At 54.9% G+C, this 25,483-nt stretch overlaps 1 protein-coding gene across 5 annotated transcripts in view; it reads right to left on the reverse strand.

Annotated features, from left to right (window-relative positions):
• The window catches only part of ITGB4 (integrin subunit beta 4), a 29,671-nt gene that overhangs the window by 3,077 nt on the left and 1,111 nt on the right, over nt 1-25,483 (reverse strand). The window contains exons 2-40 of one of the 5 annotated variants that reach the window (XM_069799051.1): nt 22,343-22,434; nt 21,953-22,035; nt 21,331-21,432; nt 20,680-20,884; nt 20,042-20,138; nt 19,414-19,585; nt 18,478-18,741; nt 17,979-18,068; nt 17,683-17,805; nt 17,365-17,532; nt 17,005-17,081; nt 16,639-16,850; nt 16,248-16,351; nt 15,979-16,077; nt 15,171-15,297; nt 14,911-15,030; nt 14,302-14,408; nt 13,942-13,975; nt 13,296-13,484; nt 12,660-12,763; nt 12,166-12,224; nt 11,503-11,526; nt 11,198-11,346; nt 10,934-11,113; nt 10,205-10,353; nt 9,644-9,848; nt 8,585-8,745; nt 8,042-8,222; nt 7,684-7,821; nt 6,951-7,133; nt 6,616-6,747; nt 5,389-5,589; nt 4,298-4,471; nt 3,635-3,808; nt 2,538-2,687; nt 1,663-1,851; nt 1,230-1,385; nt 612-776; nt 33-149 (exon numbers count right to left, since the gene is read on the reverse strand). In XM_069799051.1, the coding sequence (XP_069655152.1) occupies nt 33-149; nt 612-776; nt 1,230-1,385; nt 1,663-1,851; nt 2,538-2,687; nt 3,635-3,808; nt 4,298-4,471; nt 5,389-5,589; nt 6,616-6,747; nt 6,951-7,133; nt 7,684-7,821; nt 8,042-8,222; nt 8,585-8,745; nt 9,644-9,848; nt 10,205-10,353; nt 10,934-11,113; nt 11,198-11,346; nt 11,503-11,526; nt 12,166-12,224; nt 12,660-12,763; nt 13,296-13,484; nt 13,942-13,975; nt 14,302-14,408; nt 14,911-15,030; nt 15,171-15,297; nt 15,979-16,077; nt 16,248-16,351; nt 16,639-16,850; nt 17,005-17,081; nt 17,365-17,532; nt 17,683-17,805; nt 17,979-18,068; nt 18,478-18,741; nt 19,414-19,585; nt 20,042-20,138; nt 20,680-20,884; nt 21,331-21,432; nt 21,953-22,035; nt 22,343-22,434 (5,456 nt within the window). Of the gene's footprint in view, nt 1-32; nt 150-611; nt 777-1,229; nt 1,386-1,662; nt 1,852-2,537; nt 2,688-3,634; nt 3,809-4,297; nt 4,472-5,388; nt 5,590-6,615; nt 6,748-6,950; nt 7,134-7,683; nt 7,822-8,041; nt 8,223-8,584; nt 8,746-9,643; nt 9,849-10,204; nt 10,354-10,933; nt 11,114-11,197; nt 11,347-11,502; nt 11,527-12,165; nt 12,225-12,659; nt 12,764-13,295; nt 13,485-13,941; nt 13,976-14,301; nt 14,409-14,910; nt 15,031-15,170; nt 15,298-15,978; nt 16,078-16,247; nt 16,352-16,638; nt 16,851-17,004; nt 17,082-17,364; nt 17,533-17,682; nt 17,806-17,978; nt 18,069-18,477; nt 18,742-19,413; nt 19,586-20,041; nt 20,139-20,679; nt 20,885-21,330; nt 21,433-21,952; nt 22,036-22,342; nt 22,446-25,483 lie in introns of those variants that run through there. The other 4 variants (XM_069799050.1, XM_069799052.1, XM_069799053.1 and 1 more) reach the window with 4 other exon arrangements.

A 25,483-nucleotide genomic window follows, 5' to 3' on the forward strand; every position in this document is an offset into this window, starting at 1 on the left:
AGAGGCTTTCAAAGCAGACAGCAAGTCCCTACCTGTGAAGTGGGGATCCAGAGAGGAATGGCTGATGCTGGTTTTGGTGCTGTATTCGGTGGGGAAGTTGTACACTTCTTCTCTCATGTACTGCTGTCCTCCAAACTGGGAGAAAGTCCCTGGGGAGAAGGAAAAGGGATGAATCAGCCAGGAAACAACAAGGAGCTTCCAACCCCTCAACCCTGCACAGTAAGCACCAACAGTCAGCTCAGGAGGTTTCTCTTGCTGACATCAGAGCCAGGTTTAGGAGGAACTGGGAGGACTGGGAAGGTCTTACACCTGTGCAGCGTAAGAAGTTGCCTCCAGGTATGTGTACAATCAGGCATAAGACAGAAGTTTCATAATAAATTAAACACTGGCAGGTTCTCATGATCATCCCTCATTCAGTGCATCAGGGTTGGGACAGTGCTCACAAGGCACAGTGCTCACAAGGCACAGCATTGTCTTCATGGAATACAATGTTTCCATGTCTTTCGTGGAAAATGGAGTCACCACCAGAGCTGGAAAGGGACTCAAGGAGTTGTGTTCACTGCTTGAGAGGTTTCTTATCTTTGCATCTCCACAAAGACACGGTACTGTACCTCCATCCTGAGATTCGATGGTGATGATGCCTTCTCTTTCTGGCCCAAAGCCTTGGGTGGTCTTGGCTTGCACTTTGAACTTGTATGGGACATTCTCACTCAGGTGGGGCACAGTCAGGGTAGTTTCCGGATTGTCTCCTTCGACATAGATATTCCTGGGCTCCCCTAATCCACACAGACATACCAGCGGTGAAGACAGACAGGAGTGACAGTCCCTCCAAACGCATTCCCCCCAACTCTGGCTGCTGTCTTGCCTTTCCCTAAGCTTTATGCCACCCACAGACTCTATGATTGCACTCAGTTCTACTAAGGGTTAAGACAACCCTATTTTAGTACAGTGGTGATCCTCAACAACCTCCACTGGGCTTGGGCTGTAATAAGCTCCAGGTCCTTCCTCTTCCAACCACATTTGTTACACCAGACCATGCAATGACACAAGGCGTCAGGGTCCAGCAGCTCCCAGGCCTGGAATCAGCCTCATGTCCCCACTTTGTCTGCACCGATATAAGCAGACAGCTTTGTTGCTGGTCCCAGCAAAAATGCAGCAAGTTGCTGCCTTTGCTGGAGAGATCTTGTGCTCTACATGGGAAACTGGGCTTCTACAGCCTGATACCATACCTCCTCCATGCAGCATCTCACAGGTGACCATGTAGCCCAAGATGGACCCATTGGGCTTGCGGGGTCTCTCCCAGCTGAGCTGCAGGGAGTCAGGGCTGAGGGCAGTGAAAACCAGTGGTCCAGGAGCACTGGGCGTGCTCAGCGTGAAGGGTGAACCTGCAGGGGTACGAGTGAGAGGTCAGTATCACAGAAGGTGGTGAGAAGGAGCCTGGGACGGATCTGCACACAGCATTTATGAAACAAGATGGAAGGCCTCAGCTATCTAGACAGCTAGTGGAAGGTGAGTACATGGGGAAGAAGGTTCTATTTCTAAATGAAAGGAAGGAAAGAAGAGCTCAGGATGTGGTAAGGGGAGAGAAAAAAGCAAGGCCAGCACTGTAGACAGCAGCAGAGACATCAGTGCCACCCTTCTCCTGTCCCCCATCCACCTCACCTGGTACAGGGTTGAGTGGGCTCTGCGGGTCCACCTGGGACTCTATGGTGATGACTCCTTCCCTCTCAGGACCCCAGCCTTCCTCACTCTGGGCCTTCACCTTGAAGATGTAGGAGTGGTTGGGTAGCAGGTCCTCTACCACCACCGAATTCTGGCTGGGGTTAGGGATGGTGAGTCGGTGCACTTCTCCTGGGACACACAGGGAAGGGGAACATCAGTACCATGTTGCAGGCACAAAGACAGAGGCATGGCTTTTGCCTAAACTCTATCTCAAATGAATTGCTTGGAAAAATCATCCAGGGCCCCTCCCCGGCCACATCCATCACACCTTGCCACCAACAACTGGTAGTGCAGGACGAGATGTTGTTCCAAAAAAGGCTTGGGACAAACAACAGCTTCTTGAAAACTCAAAGATTTTCAGCCAAAGAGAATAATTTTCACTAACACTGCCCCAAGTTTCATGTAAAAATAAGAGATTTTCATTCCAATCTTTCCTCCAAGTCCAATGTGACGAAAAAACCTTCAACTAAGATGTTGGGGATGATGGAGAATGAGGCCAACATTTTTTGGAGTAGGGGTGACTCCACAAGCAACCCCAGGAATTGTCCCCCCAGTAGAAATGGGGAATGAGAGCTGTGGGGTAGCCGAGACATTTCCTCAAGGCATGTATAGAAAAAGCAGAGTTGGGGCCAGCCCCTGAATCCCAGAACGCTCGTGGTTGGAAGGGACCTCTAGAGGTCATCTGATCCAACCCCCTCCGCTCAAGCAGGGTCACCCTGAACCAGTTGCCTAGGAGAAGACCCAGACCAGAATCTCTACCACCAGGAACTCCCACCACCAGTTGCCTGGTGGGCACTGGCCACCTGTTCACTGACCTCCATTGAGGAGCTGGTACTGCACGCTGTAGCCCTGCACCTCCTTCTCGCAGTGCGGCTCCTGCCAGCTCACCTTCAGGGAGGTGGGTCCCAGGGCGGAGAACACCAGGCGTGTGGGGGTGTCAGGGACGCCCAGTGGCAGCCTGGAGTCTAAGGCAAAAAGGGAACATCAGGGTGGAGATTTGCGGGCCGGGGGGCTAAGGGGGCTGGGGGAGAGGAGGGAGTGGCACACGCAAGCATGGGATGGTCCTGATGGTCTGGGGAGAACGTGGAGAGATGTCATCTCTGCAAGCTGGCCCATCATGAGGGGGGATGGCTGGCTCTGCACACCTACAGCCCATGGCCTTGGAGTGCCAACCTCGGGTGGGACAAGTCAAGGTAAGCTTCATGCCCCTGTGGTAGAGAGACCAGAGCACGGGCTTGGGTGCAGCGTATAGCCCTCCTCGTTCACCCTGAAGCACCCTGTCCAGTCTGCCAGAAGCTTCACAGACATCTTCAGATGTAGCTTAGTTAAGACTGGCCCTAGTCTATAGCTAAAGCAGCCCAACATCTCCAGGGACTGTTCAAGGGAATGGGGGCAGCTGGGACCAGGACTGGCGGCTCTGGCTCCCTCCCAACTCAGCCCACTGGGACACAAAGCTCATGGCAAGCACAGCAGCCTCCCAGGTGACACTCAGGGTCTGAAGCCCCTCATTGACATGGGCTTTGGCCAAGGAGCTTGCAGAGAGACATCTCGTATGGAGCACACGTTCTCCCCCAGAGTCCTCCAAAGGCCTGTGGGGTAAAACTGAGAACAACAAGCTTGTTAGGAATGAAAAGGACAGGGACAATGAGCTGATCAGCTCGTTAGAGCATGGTGATAGTGGTGGTGGGTGTTAATCAGCCCAGGTGGGTTGAAACACAGCTGAAGTCACCTGCAAATGGAAAGGTGATGTGATGGAGGCACAGGCCAGGTCAGGAGGAAGATCAGTGCGGCACACAGCAAGCCATGGAGAGAAGGTTTGGGGTGAGCAGTGGGTGGCAACAGCTCATGGATGGCCGGTGGCTTGGCTGTTATGGGATGCATGGCTGAGAGGAGACACCGGACAAAGCTGTACCTATATACTTGCAAATCCCTGCAGACCCATCAGTCATGATTATAGAGTCCCGAAAGCCAGTGCTGGGGTAGTAACCCTTCACCTTTGCCCTGCTCCTGAAACCCACATCCCGAGGCCGTGGGATTGTCCTCCCAGCATCTTCATGGATGGGAGGGAGGAGTCTCCCCGGGTAATCTACAAAAGTGGTGCAAGAGAAAGAAAGAAACACCATTGGAGACTTCAGAGCGGGTTCAGCCTAGGTGCTGGCTCCTGCAGAGATGACTTTTTAAGTCTCTTTGAAAAGACTTTTAACAACCTGCTGTCAGTGCCAGCTGATGTACACATGTGGAACTGAAAGGCAACCATGCTGCTAGATAGAGTAAGAAGAAGAGACACATGCTTTTCCTGGAGTGCTTTATGGTGTGAGGATAAGGATGTAGCTCCCTTTCCTGAGTACTCTGGCACGTGAGGGATGGGAACCCTTTCCAAACTGGTCTGGGAGCAGGGTGGCCTTAGCAAAGCACCTACATGTCAGTGATGAGGACGTGACCTTCCAGATCTCTGGTTCGCAGGCTCCCTTAGCTGTGAACACGGTCCTCACCCCAACAGGACTCGCAGGGCATGGGTCTGAAGACAGTCACAGAGGTGGAAGGGAAGGACAGGTCCCATCACCACAGTACTCACCGTGCCCCATCAGCATTGTGGAGTAGTCTCTTGTCAGCGAGGAACTCCCCAACACCCTGTGCTCCTGCTGCATGTGTGAGGTCAGCTGGTGGTAGCTGGCGTTCGTTGTCCTGGTCAGCGTGCCGCTGCCACTGCCAGGGAAGGAGAAGTCCACTCGGCCGTTCAGCAAGTGCTCTGTAAAAGAGGGCACACCGTGAGGAATGTGGCTGTGGACAGGGCTGCTGCTCCAGTTTCCATGGGGAGGAAGCAGGAGGCATCATGGTGCACCCTGCCTTGGCTGCATTCCAGCTTCAGCCACTCTGGAAGGTTGTTCTGGAGCGCTACATCTAGAACAAGCCACAACCACCCAACGTGATGATGTGGAAACAAACAGGTAAATGGAGACTTTGCTCTACACCCAGCACCAGAGACACCCATGGTGCCCAAGGTAACTCCAGACCTCGGCCTCGCTGGGGCACTGCCTTGTGGTTCTCGCCACGTTGTCTCACATCTCTCCTTAGACGCAAGCAGAGGTTTATAATTTCAGATTAAAAAAGAAGGCGGAAGAAGGAAAACAGCCCTTTATGGAGGCAGTTTCTCCAAATCTCACTCTGGATCCCATCTCAGCTGGATCTGAAAAGCAAATTCTGCTCCGTTGTTCTGGTCCTTGACAAACCCCCATCCCTTCCCACCAGGCCAGGAGAGAGCAGCTACCCATGAGAGAGTGATTTCTGTTTAACAGTCCAGCAGATCTGCCCCAGAAGCTTAGGGCACTTAATTAAGGTGAGAAGCTGCCCTTGGAGGTGGCACTTAGCAGGTATCATCTGAGTTTGCTCCTCCCTTGAAGGTCCAGCCTTTTGTAGAAGCAACTTGCTAGCAGGCTCCCAAGTCCATGCCGAGATGGGGGTTACCTTGACACTCTTGTGAGCAGACACACCAGGACAAGGTTTTGAAGCAGACTACAGCATGTGAACAGTGCATCACGCCAACACGAGGATGGGCACACAAGGGGAGGAAGGAGACACGTGCTGGGGCAGACCCCAGCTGCCGGCCCCTTGGCCCAGAGCAGGACGAGACAGGACACTCAGTGCCGTAATGAAGCCGTCCTTCACCTGCTTGGGGCCGGGGCGTCCCGCTCCTCCTCAGGCTGCCAGTAGCCACGTCGCTGTCCTCCTCGTGGAGGAGACCCTCGGTGTCCGAGGAGAAGCGGCTGCTGCCAGAGAGGCGGGGAATGGTTTCAGGTGGGAGCCTCCAGGTGATGCGGCGAAGATCCAAGTCTTCTCCCAGCAACTGCACATATTTCCACCTGGAGCCTTTTGGGACAATGCAAGCACTGGTGTTGGCATGATCTGCAGGGGACAGAGTGGGCTACCCACCACCTTCGTGCTGCTTGCTGGGGAGGGGAAGGGGCAGGCGCCAGTGGGAATGACACCCATTCACAGCCCGTCTCGCCAAGTGTTGGCTGATGAGTTCAGGCGGTGCAACCATTGTGTGACTGGTAGATGGAGGATGGTGGGAACGTGACATGCACGGGGGTTCCTCAACCCCAGGGCTGTTTTCCAGCCCTGTGGCCATCATGACAAAAGGTGAGAGTCAAAGTCCCACCACATGCCTGTCCCTGTCATGAAGAGTCTGCGACAATTGTCCTCTGCTCAGGAGAGGTTTCCTCACTCCTTGATGTGCGCTCAGGATGGTCGGACTCTTGGTGTTCCCATTACCTTGCTCTCTGAAAGGACCAGGGACTCGCTCCTGGATCCCAGGCTCTGGAGAACCACCCCAGCAAAGACCCTCCAGATCCTATTGACAAGCCTCATCATTTCACTTACGGCCCGTCTTCCCCTTGTTGTCCCAGTACAAGACAAGGGAGCCAGCCTCATTCAGAGAGTGAAGTGATGGAGGAAGAGAGGCCAGTGCCTTCCCAGCACTTGCTGAGTTCCATCCTGTTGGCTTGGCCAAGACCCTGAGCATCCAGGGGACTCAGAGGTCTGTGCCTTGCCAGTGCTTGTTTGCTGACAGTAACTCTTGTGGTCCAGCCAAATGGCAATAGGAAGGGAAGATGAGCAGGGAGGACCATGAAAAGCTCCTCTCCCACCCCACGCTGAGATTTCTCTTTGCCTCATGGCTAAAACAAAGAGGCACTGGTCTTATTTACACTGTGGCTAGTCAAGTGTTCCCATGGATGCTGCTACCATGCTTTGGAAAGGCTGATCTCCACCATCTCTGTGACTTGGATCTCCCCATCTCCGTGAGGAGGAGAGGAGTAGTGAAGCTCAATTGCTGAAAGCTGTTAAGGAAAATGAATGTTAAAAATGACCTTTGCAAAACTCAGAGCAACGTACCTGAATCATCAGAGACACTGGGATGCTTGCTGCCAGCTGGAGAGCGAAGCACATCTGCGCTGTACATCAGGTAGCTGTCATAGTCCTCACCTCCCTCTGCATCAATGATGGGGACATCAGGGATGATGGGGACTGGAGGAGAGGTGGAAAGTGCCATTCGACAAACAGCTCAAAACCACACAGGCCTCCCATGCTCAGGATGGCCTTCAGCATTCACCAGGTTGGCTGGTGTAGCAGAGCAAACAGGTTGTGGAGAAGCAGCTGGGGTGATGGGGAGCACACCCCAGCACTGCTCCTGCCCCCCTGCTCCCCACCCAGGCAGGGCAGTAACTCACTGGACATGGGGCGCTTGGGCTGCGTAGCGAGGTTGATGGTGGCTTCTCTCTCAGGTCCCCAGCCAGCACCATTTCTGGCCTTCACCATGTAGCGATAGGGCTGGGACTCCCGCAGGTTTTCTATCAGCACCATGCGCTTCTTTGGGTCTTCAACAAGCACCTTCTTCATTGGGCCAATGGGTGCTGCAAATATGGGTATGCCTGTCACCCACAAGGTCACGAGACACAGAGGACCCCACAGCACCCCACACTTGGCCAACAGGCTTGCTGAGGTTTGCTGTCAGGGCACAGCCTGGCTCTGGGACAAGGTGCAGCAGCTATTTGGGCTGCTCATGACAAGCAGGACATCTCAGGGAAATTCCCAAACTGAATGCTGAAGTCAACCTACAGCAGAGGTCTCCTGTTGCTGGTGTGCCACCAAATGGCATCTTCCTGGCACCCTAGCCCTAGGTTTAGACCAATGAACTAAGTTTTTAAGAGGAAAACCAACACAAAACACTATGGAAGTGAATGGGAACCGAGAGCCTCCAGGCTTTGCAGAATTAAGTCCTGAGTGGTGATTTTTCTGTACTCCTTCCATCAAGTAGTGACCCCTCCAGATCCCAGTTTTCATAGGAAACATGCTTGGAGCCATTCTGGTTCTGCTGCTGTTTGGGACCAGCCCCACTTGTGGAAAGTGTACTTTAGCCCCTCAGCCTGGCTGGACTGCTCCATTCAGAAAATGAGCTCTTACCATTTTCCTCATTGACGAGTCCATAACTGACTTCGTAAGCTGTGATCTCCCCATTGGTTTCTGCAGGCTCAGCCCAGCTCAGCTGCGTCACAGTGGAAGACACAACATTGAAAGCCAAGCGGCCAGGCTCGCTGGGCACTGGAAACACAAAAGGAAAGGGTCCAGGTTACCGCAAGTTGGGAGCCAGCGCACACAGATGCCCAGAGCTCCCCGGATCACAGCTGGGTTGCAGTGGGAGCCACTCAGTGCTTGTCCCCAAGACCAGCAGAAACTCCAGGCTGGAGCACTGACCCCATGCCGGGTGCACAGGCACCAACTTGTTCCCACATGGTGGGAAGCAAAGTGCAGAGTCGCTCACCGGCCTCAAGCGTGCGGCAGTGGATGATGTCAGAGTAAGCCCCTTCACCCATGGCGTTGTAGGCGCAGACTTGCATCTCATAGTCGCAGAAGGGGTAGAGGTTACTCAGCTCTGCTGATGGTGCTTTGACATCAATGAGACGGGCTTCTGACTCGGGGTCCCCTTGGATCCAGTATTTCACCTGGCAAAGCAAGAGCAAGCCATGATTCCCTCAGATCCTCACCATAATGGGTGAGAAATTCCCCATCTCTTATTAAATCTTCTCTGGGAAAGCCAGGGTGTTGTGCCATTCCTCTGAAATGGGAGGCCAGAACAGTCTGGGCATTTCATGATAAGTGATGGAAAGGGAGATGAACCCACCAGGAATCTCCTGCAAATCCCACATCCACCCAGCAACAGTCCCTTAAGGATGGAGGGGGCCAGAAGGGGTGAGCTTTCTCCCTCATTTGGGTGTCTTCTCCCCATCCCTTCAGCACAAATGACTCTGTGAAACACCTGCAGGATGGGACCCACACCCTCCCCCAGGATCCACTCACCCCTTACCTTGTACCCCAGAGGTTTTCCAGGTGGAGGAAACCAGCTGAAGCGGATTTCCCTGGAGCTGAGAGCATGGGCATTGGGATTAAGCGGTGCACTCAGGCGGCCTTTGGGGGACTGGGAGACCTGGCTCAGACCAGCCATCGAGGGGACACCATCCACCACCTCTGCAGACATGAGGAAGAAAGGTCACATCAGTGTTAGTCCCCCGCATGGAAGGAAAAGAAGGAAGCGTGCCTCTATCCAGCACGGTACAGAAGTGAAACTGAGGTGCTTGGTGATGACATCCCCCAAAGCCACACAACAAGCTGGCATGAGAGTCAGGCTCAGACTCCCCAAGTCCTGCACCTCCAGCTGCTTCTCACAAGTTGCCCAGGTAGGAAGAAATGAAGAGACCACCTTCGTGCCTCTGAAAATCTTTAGCTCTGTCAGAATGTATTTAACAATGCTTCAACAGCTTGATCAGTTGCCCTGTGCAGCCATGAGAGAAGATGGAGAGGGGCAGAGCCTTCTCAAGTCACCCAGTTTCTTCTGCTGGAAACCCACCAAGTGCAGCTGAGAGCTCTCTGGAGCCTCTCCAGATCCAGTGCCTGCCCCTGAAGTGGTTCTGGTTGGTCCAGTGACAAAGGACTTTCTGGTACCCCCAGTAATCATGACCAGTACTGTGATAAATACCTTTACATTATCGACCCACTTGATGACAACCCATAGAGTTTTGCTTGTCCAGCCACAGGAACCACCAAGCACAGCTCATGGCAAGTCCCACATTGCCCCTATTTTTATAGCTTTTTATCCAAATCCCCAAAGAAAAGGAATGAAAAATCCACTGTATTTCCTTTTGCGAGGTAGATTAGCCATCTTCTTCCCACCCACTGTCTATACCCACTAATGCCTCTAGAGGGAGGCCCAAATCTACCAGTCGGAGCTGGAGGACCCTCCTCATTGTCGCTTTTTGGGTGAGTAGCAGGGCTGGAGCGCTGTACATCACCTCGGGGTGGGCTGGTCCGGTGTGGGGGTCCCACACCCCCTGCTACCATTCCCCACCGCCTGGCTGCCAGCCCCTACCTGGGTCGGCGATGGTCACCGTGGTCTGGGGGTATCGGCCAATCTTGGCACCGTACTTGGGATGGAGGAGGTCGATGGCGAACTGCTTGAGCTGGCAGTTGTGTAGGAGGGCATCTATTTCAGTCAGCTCCAGCAAGGGGACCTGCACCTCCTTTCGGGTCTCCCCAGGCTGGAAGACCAGGTCACCCTCTGTGAAGATGTAGTCCTGGAGGAGAAGGAAGAGGTGCGAGATGATAGCCTGCAGCATCCATGAGAAGGCTCCCAGAGAGCTTCCCCTTGTCTCCCAGTGAATGCCCACTTGCCTCCCAGTGCCCACAGCTCAGGGGGCAGCTGGTACCCTCTGCCTCAGGTACAGGCAACCTCTCAGATCCCTGAGGCACAGGGAGGAAGGGATGGAGGGGAATGTCTGCCCTTGTGCTAATAAGCCTTGGGTCTCCCCTCTCCCAGCCACATCCCGTTTGAGCCTGATCAGCTGCTCTTCTGCAGCCCCAGGTTCGGTTCCTTCCCAGCCCTCTGTGCCCACTCGTTCCTGCCTGCCAAGGCCAGGAACACCACCCTTACCCTGCCATTCTTGGCGGTGAGATCCCGGGTCCTGTAGGTGACTTGGGATTTCCCGTTGTCTATGATCTCCCGGATGACAGGGATCTTGGCCAACTTATCAAAGCGGCTGTGGGAATAGGCTGGCTGCAAGAAGGTGATGAGGCTGCTGGCTGGAAGGGGCAGGAGAGAAGGAATGTGTAGAGCAAATACGTGAAGGATCACATCACAAATACACAGGTGTCCTCCAGAGTTCCTATCAGCCATGGGTGTGAACTGTGTATGAAACATTACTGCATGGGCTGGAGACGTTACCACTCCTGACTTGTGCTCCCTGCTCAAAACAACCAGGTGGGAAGCAGAGGCAAACTGCTGGGGACATTCACCTGCCCCGAGCACAGCATAACAGCAAAGAGGTTTTATTTCACTCCAGCGGCCTATGAACTGGAGCAGCAGAGGCATATAGTCAACCCTGGATCTGCCATGGAATTGGTAGCATCTAAACTTGTGATGGTCAGATGTTTGGGTCTCTGCCACCAGGGATGATGACCCTCCTTTGGATGCTTTAAAAGATGCTCTAGTTTAGACCCCGGTGACTTAAGACAGGAGTCACCAAGCAAGTCTCTAGTCTGTGATCTGGGTGAGCTCAGATACGCAGCCTGCACCTTCCTTAGAAACCACATGGGTCCATCTGGACATGGGACACTCAAACACAAACGCCCTTCATCTCGTGCCATGGTCGCAGCCCTTCACCTTGTTCTTTGATGATGGTGATGTTGACAAGCCTGCGTCCAATCTCTGCGATGCCGGTGGGGACATCAATAGCCTCCACCTGCAGCTGCTTCTCATCATCATCGTCCTCCCTGATGAAGAGCGGGACACGGACATCCACCAGCTCCACAGCCTCTTGGAACTCCACCATCCCATGAGCATCTGGGGGAAGGGGCAATGGTGAGGGGTGGGAAATGGCCCCCCCCCCTGCCCAGCCAGGAGGCAGTGCTGGGCTCTGCTCCCTACCTTGGTCTGAGGTCACAGTGTAATAACCCGGTGAAACCTTCAGGTCATTGAAAGCCTCGTGGGAAACATGCTTTTCCATCACTTTGATGATCTCTGGCTTGGCTGAGCGAGGGGCGGTAAGCACTGTGTCCACAATGGTGTGGTCCTGCCTGTGACCGGGGGGAAGAGAAAGCTGGGTAAGAGCTGAGGCCAGGGTTGCTCATCTTACATAGCAGCTAGTGAGTGCGTGGGGCATTCAGTCACCCCACACATTTGTGTACAAAGAGGGAGAAGCAGCACAAGTGAGGGCTGCAAGTTCCTCTTACCTTTTCCCAGAATTGGGCTGTAACCTGGGGGGGGGGGAAAACCAAAACCTGAATCAGAGTGACTAACGCATTTGGGGAGATAAAGTTCCGCGTGAATCATAGCCCTGTGCAGGTCTGAGCTGCGGCAGCTGCCCTGCAGGTGCCAACCCATCCTGTAGAGCCCGTGGCCCCATCACATGTTCCCTCCTGCCTGCCTGCTGCCTCCAGTCCTGGGTTTCCCAATGCAATAAGGAACATGCCCATGGGGGAGATCACACCGGGTCAGAGCCGTGGGGAGGGGATAACACTCCCTGCCCAGCGCCGGCATCCCCAGACTCCTCTATTCTGCCCCAGGCACTCATAACTTTGCACAGGGCTGAAACTTTTGAAGTCAATGGGAATTTTCCTGTTGAGCACCATGCGACCAGGATTTGTCCCTGTCTGTAGACAGAGTCTCAGGTCCAAAGCCAGATGCGGCTGAGATCACCTGCACAACTGGGTCGGCTCTGCTTTGCAGCCCTGGGTGGGTGAAGCACTGCATCAGGCTTGTGCCAGGGATGTCTCACAGACCATGCTCCCTCAGGGCATCCCACATTTCACACCCCAGCCCTCTGGTCCGCTCCCTCATCATCAGGGCCCTGGGGGAACCCTGCCCTGCAGGAGGTGTCTCCCCCAGTGACTCACCTGAACTTGGTTTGCTGGAGCTTGTGGCAGCCGGGGATGTGCTTGAAAACGTCATTCAGCTGCAAGGAGCAAGAGGGACTTTCACAACATATCCTTTGCTGAACAGGGATGTGTTCAGCGACCAGATGCTGCTGCCAGCAAACACGAGAGCCATCTGGCCACCCCTGGGTCCCCCCCTCGCCCTGCCACACCAGGCAGAGCCCACTACAGTTTCTCCCCAGAACACGGCAAGATGCTGCAAACTGAAGCCGAACAAAATCTTCAGACCACGTGCCCCGAAGCAAACCCCAAATCTGATGTTCTGCTAATTCTCACAAGTGTGTTCTTAAAATTTGTGCTTTCTCAGAAAGAGGAGAAATTGCTTCTTCCTTTCAAGACCTGTCTGTGTTCATAGGGAAGGAGCACTCCCCCTTCCCCAGCACACTGCAGACACCCCCTGAGCGTGGCTGTCCCCCAGTCCCACACCCCAAGCCCCCTCATGCCCAGGCTCGTACGTTCTCCTCCACTTCCTTGCGCAGCTGCTCGCACTCCCGGGTGTCCGGCTTCACCAGGTTCTGCGTGAAAAGCCGGGGCAGCCTCAGAGACAGCCCATAGGGAACTGGAAAGAAAAATTCCCAAGTTAAACTCCTTCCTTCCTGGTCAGAGAAATAACCCAGCCAAAAGTTGGAAGCATGGGGACACGCATGATGCTTGTTGTCCAGATCCTGTATTGCTAGCACCCAAACCCCATAGCGCCAGCAGAGAAAACCCTCTGAGAACTGGAAGGCTAACTGGGAAGCTCTCTGCCAGATCCGGCAAAGGAAACTGTCCAATGGTGGCTCTGGACTGATGAGGCAGTGAAATCAAGGCTGAGCTAATGAGACTAAGACACATGCAGCGTACATCCACCACACAGCCAGGCTGTCAGGAGGTCTCCAAGGCTACCACCTGTCCTGCTACGGGCCTGGACACAGGAATGTGCTGCTCAGCTTCCCCAAGAATGGAAGCAGATAAAGGAACAACCTCCCTTGCAATCGGGCTCGGAGGTAACGCCACGGCAGCTGCAGCTGGGGGCCGCCACCAAGGGTTTGTGTCCTTTACAGCACCGACAGCATCTCCTCTACGCCCTGTTCCTCAGATGTGGCACTCACTGAGATCTTTGGGGTTGGCAGCAGCGAGGGAGGTGAAGCCCTGCTTGTGAACATTGTTGTTGATCTTCCAGCGGACTGTGTCCCGGCCCTTGAGGGACCCGCTGCGGACCATGGGAGTGTCCAGGTGGTCAGAGGACATGAGGCTGTGGCGAAGCATGTAGTGGTCCTCCTTGAAGCCAACAGTGCGACCTGCAGAGCCAGGGGCAGGGTCAGAGTCTGGGCAGACTGGGACAACGCCAGCCATCAACTTCCCGACACCGGAGACTTTGTTCTGGGGAATCTTTAGGGCTTCCACCATGCTAAGGGTGTTGGGATGTCAGGAGCAGAGTGGGGTGGAGAGGGCAAGGGGTGTCCATAAGCGGGGAGAGCACATCACAGCAGCTGGACATTACAGGGGACACTGGTGAGGGGATAGCCAGCAGCAGGATTCCCAGTACGGCACACCAGGGTGTGGGGCAGGGAGGAGCAGTGGAGCAGCAGCTCAAGGGCTCCTTGGCTCAGGCTCTCTGCTAGGAAGTTTTCCCCTGATCTACCTCCCCAGCTCAGAGAGGAGGAGGAGGGACGCTTATCACAGCATGACCCCCCCAACCCAGGAAGGCAGTGAACCCCACAGATCCCTCTCCCCCCTAGTTCAAAGGGCTGGTACCTCGTGCACAGCAGGGAAGCAGGGCCAGGCAAGCCTAGAAAACAAGTGGCCAAAGACACAATCACTTTGCGGCCAAGGGCAGAAATCCCCTTGTCTCCAGCTGGGAGGATTCGCATCAGCAGGGATGGGTGGGCAGTGGGTGGATGGGGCTCTGGAAGCTGATTTTAGCCAGATATCCCTTCAGTGGGGGAAATCCCACGACAACTCGTGTCAGCAACAACAGAGTTGCTAGATACAGCTGGGACCCAGCCCGTGCCAGTCTGGCCATGATGGAGGCTGGGTGGATTCCGAAAATTTGTCACGTTTTTGGCCTTTATCTGGTCCTCTCCCCAGGCTGGGGCAGCTGGCTGAGGCACTCACCTTGCAGCAGGCGCAGAACTTCCAGCAGAGCAGCAGCAGCAGCCCCAGGAGCAGGATGAGGAAGATGAGCAGCGGGATGAGCCAGAGGAAGCTTCCCGGTGGGCACTCTGCAAGCAACAGCAATGTCACTCGTGGGGATCAGCCCCCTGCGTGGGGTGTGCGGGGAGGGAGTGGGGAGGCAGGGACAGAGGGGAAAAGCTGGACCACAGGCTCTTTAAGGGATGGAGCAGCCCGGTTAAGCTTGGAAACTTCTCTCTTGGTGCTCACAACAAAAAGTGCCATTCAGGGAGAACTATCCAACCTCTCTGCTCACATCCAGCCATCCCAAGGGGCTGTTCAGCACCTCGCATCAATCCCTGCCCTTGCCGGCAGTGAAAAGGCACTGATCTCTAAAGGTGTTGGTCTCTGAGGACGCTACGCTCCACTCCTTGCAATTCATGTGACAGACAATGTCACCCAGCCCTGTCATGCAGGAAGGTGGGCAGGTGCAGCTGGCCCTGCCCAGGGCCACAGCAAAGGGACAAAGCGGGGATCAGAGGCATTGTGGAGGAGGGCACTGCTGATCCAGACCCCAGGCTGGATATCCCCTCCTGCTGGGTCCCTGCTCACCTTTTTTCTTCTGCACACGGACGGTGGTGTTGGGGAGGACGGTGGGGTCTCCCTCCAGGGTGTAGTGGTACGTGCAATCGTCCTCCTCATCCTGGAACGAGCAGTACTCGCTGGCCTCCTCTGCAGAGAGAGAGGGCACGGTTGCAAAGTCATCAGGACATGGAAAAGCATGGGGAACAGCCCCACACACACGCACACAGGGCAGGGCCCACAGGAGACACACCACACGTGTCTGCACCCAGCTCTGCTTCTCCAGGTACCTTTCTTCAGCTCTTCCACCATCTGGATCTGGAGGTGACACGCGCTGCAGTTCCCTTTCCTGTTGCCTGTTCCCCAGGCCTGGCAGCGAACGCAGTCTCGGATGCTCTCGCACACAGCCTGGAAGCCCTGAGCAGAGAAGGAAGGTGGGATGGTCAGGAGACAGCCCACAGGGAGCGAGGAATGACGTCACCTCCGAAAGGCAGAGCTGGAGAGGCAATGCTGCATTCTCACCCCAGTTCCTGGGCAAGGTCAAAAAGAGGAATCCCAGAGAACAAGCAGCTAACGAGGAATTTATAAGCCCAGGAGCCCAGCGCAGCCGGCTCCAAAATCTCTTATAGAAACAGCCTGCATTTGGGCAGCGATTAGATCTTCTCCAAGGGTTTTAGGTGACCTTTCCATAATACAACCAAGCCAGCTTTCTCCACTCCCACTGTGGGAGTAGCCCATGTTTGTCAATGGGGAAACTGAGGCACCAGACCATGAAATGTTTTTTTCCAGTCTTGAGGCAAATCAGAACAAGCCAGGAGCTGAGCCTCAAACCTCTGCCCTTCACCAGTGGGCAGATAAACACAGACAGACATTCAACAGTTGCTCCTGGTAAACTGGAGGACAAAGAAAGCCTGCGGCTGCAAAGCAGCTCCCATACCAGACCCTTCCTGGCCACTGAAGGCAGGACAGGCAAGACTAGGCTCAGGATTTTGCTCCTGACTGAGATACGCCTTCATCTCTGCATTGCTTTCCTTCCCTGGAGGCTCTGCATGGGAAGGAGAAGTGATAAACCCAGAGGGACACCAGGCTGAGCCTCACCAGGGAGTAGCTGATTTCGCAGGTGGAACTGGTGTACAGTGAAGCCTTGTCACAGATGCATCTGCCGCATTCGCACCTCCCATGGTTGTTGCAAATGCCCTGGGAGGGAAGAGGTGACGGTCAGCATCTGAGAGCAATCGTAGACACGCAGCAGCACTGGGAATCAGCAAGGTGCCAGCTCCCAGTGGCCCTGAGCTTTGGGCATTGGGTCAATTTGCAACAGCCCTGCCTGGTTTGGTCGTCCCTCGTGCAGGCAGGGCAGGACCTACCCCTCGACTGTCGATGCAGGTGTCGTTGCTCATGGGACACTCGCAGCCCGGCCCTTCCCAGCCGCTCTCGCACACACACGCGCCCTTGGAGCAGCGACCTCGATCTGTGACACAAGAAGAGGAATTACCCAGGGTCCAGTGCTGTGCCACCCCCCTGGCCCTGTCTGCAGCTCTCCTGCTTTTTTGGGGCTGCAAAGAGGCTGCAAACAGATTCCACAGCATCCTCCCTGCACATTTGCAAGCACAGAGTCCCTGCAGCCCACCACCAGTCACTCAAACCCCCGTGCCAGTGCCACCAGCCCAGGGACACCCAGCCTGTGCCACCAGGACAGAGCAGGGCACAGCACATCCCACAGCTGGGGGACGCTGGGTGCGGCGGGGCTGTTCTCACCGTTGCAGAGGAAGCCGGAGGTGCGTGGGCACTGCAGGACGTCGTACTGGCAGAACGCCCCGTCGAAGCGCTGTGTCAGGTCCTCGGAGTAGCACTGGCACTTCCCGCACAGGCACTCGCCCCGGCCTGAGCACGGCTCCACATCCCCAGGGCGGATGCAGGCTTCGTTGTTGGGAGACGATGCCGGGGAGCAGTCGCACGTGTCCCCTCGCCTGGTGGGGAGGAGATGGTGCTGAGAGAGGCAAGAGCAGAGAGCAGGACAGCAGGGTCCTAGGCAGGATGCCCAAGGTACAAGTGTGTGTCACTGTGGGTCCCCAGACCCAGCACAAACCCTGGGAGGCGTACGGAGCTGAACAAAGTCCTTACCAGCCCGTGTGGCAGATGCACTGTCCACAAACAAAGTCCCCGTGGAAGCTGCACTTGCGTGAGTTAAACTCTTGTTGCTGTAAGAGAAGAGAGACGAGGTGTTGCCGAATGGGCTCAGCTGCCCCCAAGACCATTTCAGGAATCAGAAAGGCAGATCTGTTTTGCCCACAAGACCGAGCTCTGCCATAGGACAACATGCCCAGCTTGGTACAGGCAGTGATGAAGATCTCCTTGGCCGGGCTGAGCCTCTGCTGAACAACGGTGAGGGGTCGAGCGGGACCCACAAGTGCCAGCCAATGCGTTCCCACCCCAGGCTGGCCAGGAGGAGGACATCTCTCTGCAACATGCACCCCCACATACCTGTTCACAAGGACACACGTCACAGATGACAGAGGCTGTGACTTTGAGGCTGTCACTCAGGGACGTGGGTTTCACGTGGATAACTCCCTGCCGGTCTTTCTCAGGGAGGCTGCAGACGTGCTGCCCACCAATGTACTCAAGTGCCTTCACACGCACGTTGAACTTGCCCTGGAAGGAAGGGACATGCCGCAGGGGTGAGCCAGCTCTGCTGGACCACAGCTCAGCTGCGCCGACCCTGGGTGAAGAAGGAAGGAGGGACGCAGCAGAGGGCTCGGCCCCTCACACGCACATTCTCTCCAGGGCCATCCAAGGACTTACCACTTCCCCACGGGTGATGTGGAAGGAGCCAGACTCTGTCTTTTCATACATCGAGGAGGTGAACTCTGTCTTCATGGCTTTGGGGATGAAGTCAGCCCGGATGTCCATCTTGGAGCGGATGCGCTGGGTGGCAAAAGATAACCACAACGTTGATTTTCAGCAGTACACCTGCAACCACCCCATGGCCTGCCCCAGAGGGGCCGCATCCTGCCTCCTGCCTGCTCTCCTGAGCAGGAGCTGCCTACCCTCTCTGCCTGCCCTGGGAGTGAGAGCAAAGCCCCAGAGAGTACAGTTACCTCAAAGGCTGTGCGGAGCAACTCCACAATGTTGGAAGAGTCCTCCTGGAGCACCCCGATCTCAGAGATGGGGAAATACTTGCGCAGCTTCTGCAGAGAGAAAAGAGCCCCCTGAGCCAAGCCTTGAGCAAGCTCCTCTGGCACTGAACTGGGCTCTGCTTGGAGCAGGACTTGGACCGGAGACCTCCAAAGGTCCCTTCCAACCTAAATTACTCTCCAGCTCTGTGTCCCCACTGATTTACAAGAAACAGACACTAACATGGGGAGATCTGTAGGACCCCAGATTCCTGCACCCAATGATACAACCTGAGATGTCCCATGACCCAGAGCAGCCCCCCAACACACTGTAGCACCCTCCCAAAGCATCAAGGTGTTGGTTTAGCACTTGGGGACAAGAGATGGGAGAACACCTTCTCCTCACAGCCAAGCTGCAGGCAGAGGAGCAATGGTCCTGGAAGAAAGGTAAGCCCACATGGCATTACCACCATAGTCTCCTCACCTCATAGTAGCTGTAGGAGTGGTTGGTGACAGCAAAGATGGGGATGATGTTGTGTTGGCCCAGCAGGCGCACCAGGGTGGGCACCGAAGGATAATCCTGCTTGGTGTCATACACGTAGGTGCCATCGGTGTCTAGGTGACATTGCTCATCGTTTCTCGCCAGGATCCCTGCCAGCACGTTGGTACCATCAGCTTCATAGTGAAAGGCAGATTCGGTGGAGAACACGAGCAGGTGAGTGCTGTCCTTCCTCCAGCCAATCTTATCCTACAGCCAGGGAAGGGGAGAAGGAACCATTATCTCTGTGCCCCCCAAACCACTGCACAGCCATTGGCAGGCCAGCACTGGCAGGAGCTGGAAAACCCAAGGGGCAAGGCACCACCTCCACTTGGCAGCAAACGCAACCAGCTACGTGGCTCTGGGAATCCAAGCCAGCAGGTCTCCACTTCCCCCATCTGCACTCCCAATGCACAGGATGTTTCCCAGCAGCTCAGTGCCAGGCACATATTTGTACAGGGGGCAAGCCCATGCTTTTCTGGACATGTTTGGAGCTGTGCTCATCCCTCAGCCAACGGCCAAGCCCAAGTGGGCTGTTTTCCAGGGAGCAGAGTTTCACCACCGTAGGCACGCAGGGGGACAGAACAAAGAGCACACGCAGGGTGCCCAGCGAGCAGCTCCTGTGCTGGGGATCAAACACCAGAGATACACACACAGATGGTCTAAGACCTAGGAAAAATTGGGAATGCAAAACAACTCGGCACCAGGAGCACGCGGCTGGGAGGGCAAGAACCAACTGTAGCTGAACGTATAACCTGGGCTCCCTGGCTGTCTCATCAGCTGCCCAGCATGCTGCATTTTTGCTCATCACCCAGTATGAAGATCCACTCATTAAAAACAGAGCCCTGCCCACACGGCTCCTGCATCCCTGGCCACCATCACCTTGCAAACAGCTGTCTGCAGGATGGCATCAAAGCCACCCTCAGGGGCATCCAGGTTGCCAGAGATGCGCTCTTTCCTGAGCTCCTGGCTGAAGTAGTTGATGTTGCTGGTCAGGCGGATGACGTTCTTGAAGGAGAAGGGGGAGTCGGCATTGTTCCAGGGCTCGCGCAGCCTAGGAGAGAAGGGAGGAGCAGGGTTTTTGTAGGGGACAGGAGCAAAGGGATGCCTGGGTGCAAGGAGAGGAAGGATGGGGAGGGTACCCAGGGGGTGGGGAGTCCCTCAAGGGAAGGCATGAAGTTGAGTTAGCAAGCCATCGGCACTGACAGAAGGGGTGGGAGCAGTAGGAGGGATGAGGGCAGAGATGGAGGAGAAGACAAGACATGCAAATCTGTCGTGGCAGAGCGGGGAAGGTATGGAGGCGGAGGAGGACACTGCTGATATTGGCATGCTGCTATAGCAAGCCCTGAGCACAGGGCAGGGAGGCCAGAAAAGACATTTGCAATGAAAGGAGAAATGGATGGAGGCTCTTGCACTGCAGACAGAGAGGATTAGGAAAGCCATGTAGAAACAGAAGGCACCTGCCCTCCCCTCTCTGCTTCCACCCCAGGGAACCACTGGCCTCACTCACTTCTCAGGTCTCATGTCTGTCTGAGGGGATGAGACTTTGTCCACAAACTTGCCGAATCCGATGGTGTAATTGGAAGTCAGGGCTTGCAGGAACTCCGCTGGGAGAAGAGGAAGGGAGGGAGGAGTGGACACATGAATAAAGAGAGATCTGTGAGGTTGCTGCTCCAGGGAAAGAAGTCCTTTCCTGGGCATCTTCTCTGCTGGTCAGGTCTTAGATAAGATTCCCAAACTATCAGTTCTTCAGCTCTTTAGGCTTGTGGCTTGCCTTTTTTGGTGTAGAAACCTATGCCACCTTTGGTAGCCTCTCTCCAAGACTGGAGCTTCTGCAATAGCACACACCACACCTATAGATTCAAGATGCCAAAGCCACTGCACAGATCAACTCTGCAGGGCACCAGCCCCCACGCTGGGCTGAAAGGAGAGAGCACTCGTGATGAAAATTGCAGGGCCAGGAAAGACATCCCCCCACAAAGCAGCAATAGTAAGAAACTCTAATTAAAGCAGATGCCTCTCAGCCCTTTGCCAGTTGCATCCCTTTCTCTGGTGCTGGCAGAGAACTCGCAGCCGTGGGCAGGAGTGAGCTGCCTGCCTTCATCAGCACAGGAGCTGGCTCCTCTCTTCTGCCAGCTCTTGTCTCACCTAGGTTTTGGCCCATGCTTTTGAGGTTGTCCAGATCATCAGACATAGAGTAGGAGAAGTCCATGAGGATGTAGAGATCCACAGGGCTCTCCAAGGGCTGGAAGACATCCATGTTGAAGCTCATCTCCTCCCCAGCTCGCAGCCGCATGAACATGCCCTGGGGGGACACCTGTGTCCTCTGCAGGGCCGTGTTGATACTGAAATTCTGTGAAGAAAGAGCGAAGTGAAGGGGATGGACTCCATCTCCTGTGCAGATGCAATGAGGAGCAGGCAAGGAGCAGGGAGATACGTGGGAAGTGGAAAGGCAGGGATGACCACACTCCCTTCCCTCACGTACAGCCAGGGACCAAGGCAGCTGCCCCCGAGTCAACATGTGCCCAGCTGGGCACCTCCTCCAGACCTTGGCATTTTGCTTACATCTGTTTTGCCTGAAAAGCCACCCCAGCCCTAAGCGACCAGGGCTGGTTGCCAACAGGTTCATCAGCTAGCAAAGGCAGAGCATTGCTTTTGAGTAGACCCTACACAAACAGAGGCCTAGACTTTGTATTTTTCCTGCTGAAGACTCTAGAGGAGGATGAAGGACGTGAAGGACACTGGGGAGGTGGGACCCCCCAGAAGCAGCCAAGCAAGGGCTGTCTCCCCAGCACCCACCTGCTGGGTCCGCATCTCGCCCCTGGTGTACACGATGCTGGCTTCCCCACAGCCGTACCGCAGCAAGTTCTCCCGCAAGTCACAGCGAGACTCTTCAAAGCTCTGCCAAGGGGGCAAGAATAACATTACAAGCCAGAAAGCAGCAAATCCTCTGTGCAAGGGGAAAAGGCACTTGTCAGGAAGCAAGGTCCTCTTCTGAGACCATTAGCAAGCCTTTGGGAGCAGGAGTGGGGCAGAGAGATGGGGACGAGTCTCGCACAGAAGAGCCAATGCCCCCCAGCAGCAGGGAAATGTGACCACCAGTGAGTTACTGGGCTGTCTGGGATAAGACTCTCCCTCCATCCCTTGCACACTCTGTTTCAGAACTGGCACAGTGACATTTTCTGATAAACCCCTGTATTCCTGCAAATTTGCCCCAAACTCCCCTTCCTCCCCATTTGTCTGCACCAAAGAAACCCCACATTTTTGTGCTTCCCATCCAGACCAGCTCTTTGCAGAGAGAAGCTGGAGCCAGAAGCTGACCCTGTTCTCAGGTCACTCTCCCAGCTTTCACTGGGGGTGGTGGGATCCCTCTGACAGCAGGATTGGAAGCGGAGCCCCAGGATCCCCAGCAAGGTCTCACCTCATCGGTACAGAAGGAACAGTCCTTATCCACTCGGATGCACTCGGTGCACCTCTTTGCCCGGGACAGCACACAGCGGTTATCTACCGAGAAAGACCAGGGCATCAGGAATGGAGGAAACAGAGTGAGTTGTGGGAGGGCACGAGAAAGGCTGAGCCCATTCCTGGGGGAGTTGGTGGAGATTTTGCCTGGGTGGTTAGTGGAAGCTGGCTACAAAACAGCAGTGGGGTAGCAAGAGAGGGGCCCCAAATGCTGGGGAGATAGAAAACAGGAGGAAAGGCACACAACAGGTCTTATCCACATGAGGACCGACATTTCTGGAGCCCAGGAGGGGCATGCACAGTCCCCATGGGGCAGCACCAAGAGGATACCGCAGACAGATACACTCACTTTTGCTCCTTTGGCAGAGGCCGGTGGTGCAGAGCAGGGACAGGAGGAGCAGCCCGGCACATGCCCGTGGCAGCACATCCATCCTCTTCCTCCTGAAACACATGGATCGCTACGTTGCGGAGAGCTGAGAGATGGAAACGGTCCCCGAGATGATCGGGGCAGCTCCTGCAGAGGCCCTGCCCAGTCCTGCCAGCAAGGGACAGCCTTGCCCACCCAGGGCAATCCGATGCCTGGAAGCAATCTCTGATCTCAGCAGGGCAGGGCACAAAAGCAAAACCAGGAGTGGCTCATCCTATGATCAGGCATCTGCGAAAGGCTCAAAGTCCCCAGCAATGCCAGGGCAGGGCAGCTGCTATGCCACAGCACCCCTGTGCTCTGGAGTTGGGGTGCCCAGCTTGCCGGGTCCCCTGGGGCAGCGGGGTCAGTGCAGGCAGCCGGAGCCCAGGCTGCTCCCAGCTGGAGCCCAGCGCTGTCCACATATGCGAGAACCAGCTAGGTCAAGACCTTGCTTTTCCTGGCAGGTTAAGGAAAAAAAGAGAGGAGGAAAACAAAGCAACTGTCTACACCTCTCCCCCAAAGCAAAACAGACCCCTCCCTTCAGCTATTTCCTATTGCACTAAGAGTTTCCAGGATGGTCGAACCAACAATAAATAGAGGGTGAGGCCTTGGGAAATGCCAGGCTTGGAGCTTTGGAGCTGCTGAATGAATCTGTGGTCTTGAGAGTCTGGCAGCTCCAATCTGTCCTGTTCAGGGCAGCAGGAACCCCTCGTGTGGATCCAGAGGCCAAATCCCAAACAGAGTAAGCCATTCTCCCTGTACCCACACGTGACTGAGAAAACTCAGTGCCATCCAGAAGTCAGCATTTGGACATGGTAAACAAAAGAGACAAAGCTGGAACTTGAGCTCTGTGGCTGCCATGCTGGATGGTGGCTCTGACTCTGGCACCCCAGCAGGGCAAGTGAGACCAGTCAAGGCAAAAGACTTGGTATAAAGACAATTTTAAAGCATCTCCTTTCTGGAAGACGCAAGCGTGAAACATACGATGCAAATGGATTGTCTTATAGCTTCTTGCTGTGCAAGCCCTGATTCTAAAAAAATGAAGAGAATGTGAAAACCACTTAAAACAGGGAAGGAAAATAGAAATAGTTGTTGTGTGCAATGAAGATGTCTGGGTTTCCAGGGGGACATCCAGCACACAGACTGGTCACTTGGTGACTTAGCTACTAACAGCCTGACCTGGGGCCCAGGCAAACCCTTGGAAAGACCTGCTCTGGCCTCAGCAGCACTGGATCACGCTTGGCCTCTGGATCCTGCATCAGCTACTGAAGCCAATGGAAATACACTGAACGCATGAAGCTGAGCACTCGCAGAAATCATTGCGGCACAGAGCTCCAACCAACATAGCATCGATGCCAGAGGACATGTCCCTTGGTGTTTGCACTTTGTTCTCCATAACGGTCACTGGATACACGGGTAACAGATGACAAGACATTGGTATCTCACTTATCTTGTCAGTTGTGCTCAGAGGGATTTATCGCAGTAATTAATGCCCAATAACTGAAACGTGAGAAATACAGAAATCTCAGGACAGCATCTCTGCAGGGAAACCCAGGGAAGCTTTGCCATTCGTCCGGACCTGGTAGCCAATATGCTGGTTTTCTTATGGATAAAAGGTACCAGTTGACCAAGGAAATCTCTTTGCTTCCCTCCTGCAGCCCCTGAGCAGAGCTCCCTGCAACACCGACCCTCCCCAGCTGAGGCTCTTCACAGGTTTGTCTTGGGGGGTCCCCCCGGCCAAGCCCCAGAGCTGGCTCTCAGGCCAGCAGTTACCCTTGTCCCTGGACATGCCCATGACCTTCTTCAGCAAAAGTCCTTGTGCCACTACATGCTGGCAAACACTGTATCCCTCGCCACTGAGAAGGGTGGGTTTTGGAGGCAGGAAAATCCCTTTTCCCTTGCTCCGCCCCAGTAAGCCCTGCCAGCCACAGTGACTAGTGCTACAGAGACGTGGGGAGATGCCAATTAGAGGTGAGATGAAAGGGTAGGGAAGTCCTTTGAGCCCGTCAAGGGAAAACACAGCAAAAACATCCCCTGAGCACTCGGCAAATCCCATCTTCCATCATAGTAAAGGCCACAAGGAAAAGATTGAGTACAGGGGACCAGGTTGCTCAGCTCAGCTCACACACCCATCTTCCAAGGTCGCCTCAAAGCACAGACCTAATTCATCCTCCTTTAATCACAAGTCAAGAAACAGTCACCAAGGGATGGATGGGCACGCCCTGGGCTTTGGACGCATAAACTGCTGTCATGTCTTTTCAAGTGCTGAGATAAAAGGCCATAAAACTCAGCTCGATATTGACGTCCTGTTGCCCTGTGAGCTGCCAACCTCCAAGGCTTTAGCTGGGCAGTTGCCAGTGGGCAGGGCATTGGTGGCACAGAGCACCGCTGCTGCCACTCGGCGCTGCCAGCTGCAGGAATGCAGCCCGTAATATTTGTGCAAAAAATATGCGAGCGGCCATCCTTTGATTTCAAATGTGTCCTCTGGAAGGGAAAAATGCCACTTTCACTTTGGAAAAGCTGCAGGGGTTGGGTTGAATTTTTCATGATGACAACAAAAAAATGCTGTTCAGTTGTGCAAAACCAAGGAATGAAGCAGAGCAGCTCCTGGCTACACGCGAACACCCTACCTCTATCCCAGACCACCATTCTAGCATTTCCTCTTGGTCTCCTCCCCCAGTCTTTGCCTGCACCTCAGCACAGCCAACACACCTGCTCCAGAAATACCCCTGGAACCCCCGAGCTTCGAGAAGCCCAGGCTAGGTACCTTATCCCCAAAACCCAGGGGATGCTCCAAAGAAAACCACTGGAGCAATAAGACAGTAGACAGGGTTGGAGTGGCAGAGCTTCATCGCCCTGTCCCGTTCCGTCCCCACGCCATCCCAGCAGCTCCGTGCTGGGAAGGACAGAGTTGAAGCTGGGCATCACCCGGAGCGGATAGGGGAGAAGGACCAAGGAGCAGATTGTGACAAGCCACGAGCCCATGGTGGGAGCCTGGTCCCAGGTGCCACACAGGGGACACCCAGCAGGTCACAGACACAGGAGTGGGAAAGCGAGGGAGATGCTCGAGCTCCCCAGTGCAGC

Source organism: Haliaeetus albicilla, chromosome 12 (assembly GCF_947461875.1).
Source record: "Haliaeetus albicilla chromosome 12, bHalAlb1.1, whole genome shotgun sequence".
NCBI classification, from domain to species: Eukaryota; Metazoa; Chordata; class Aves; order Accipitriformes; family Accipitridae; genus Haliaeetus; species Haliaeetus albicilla.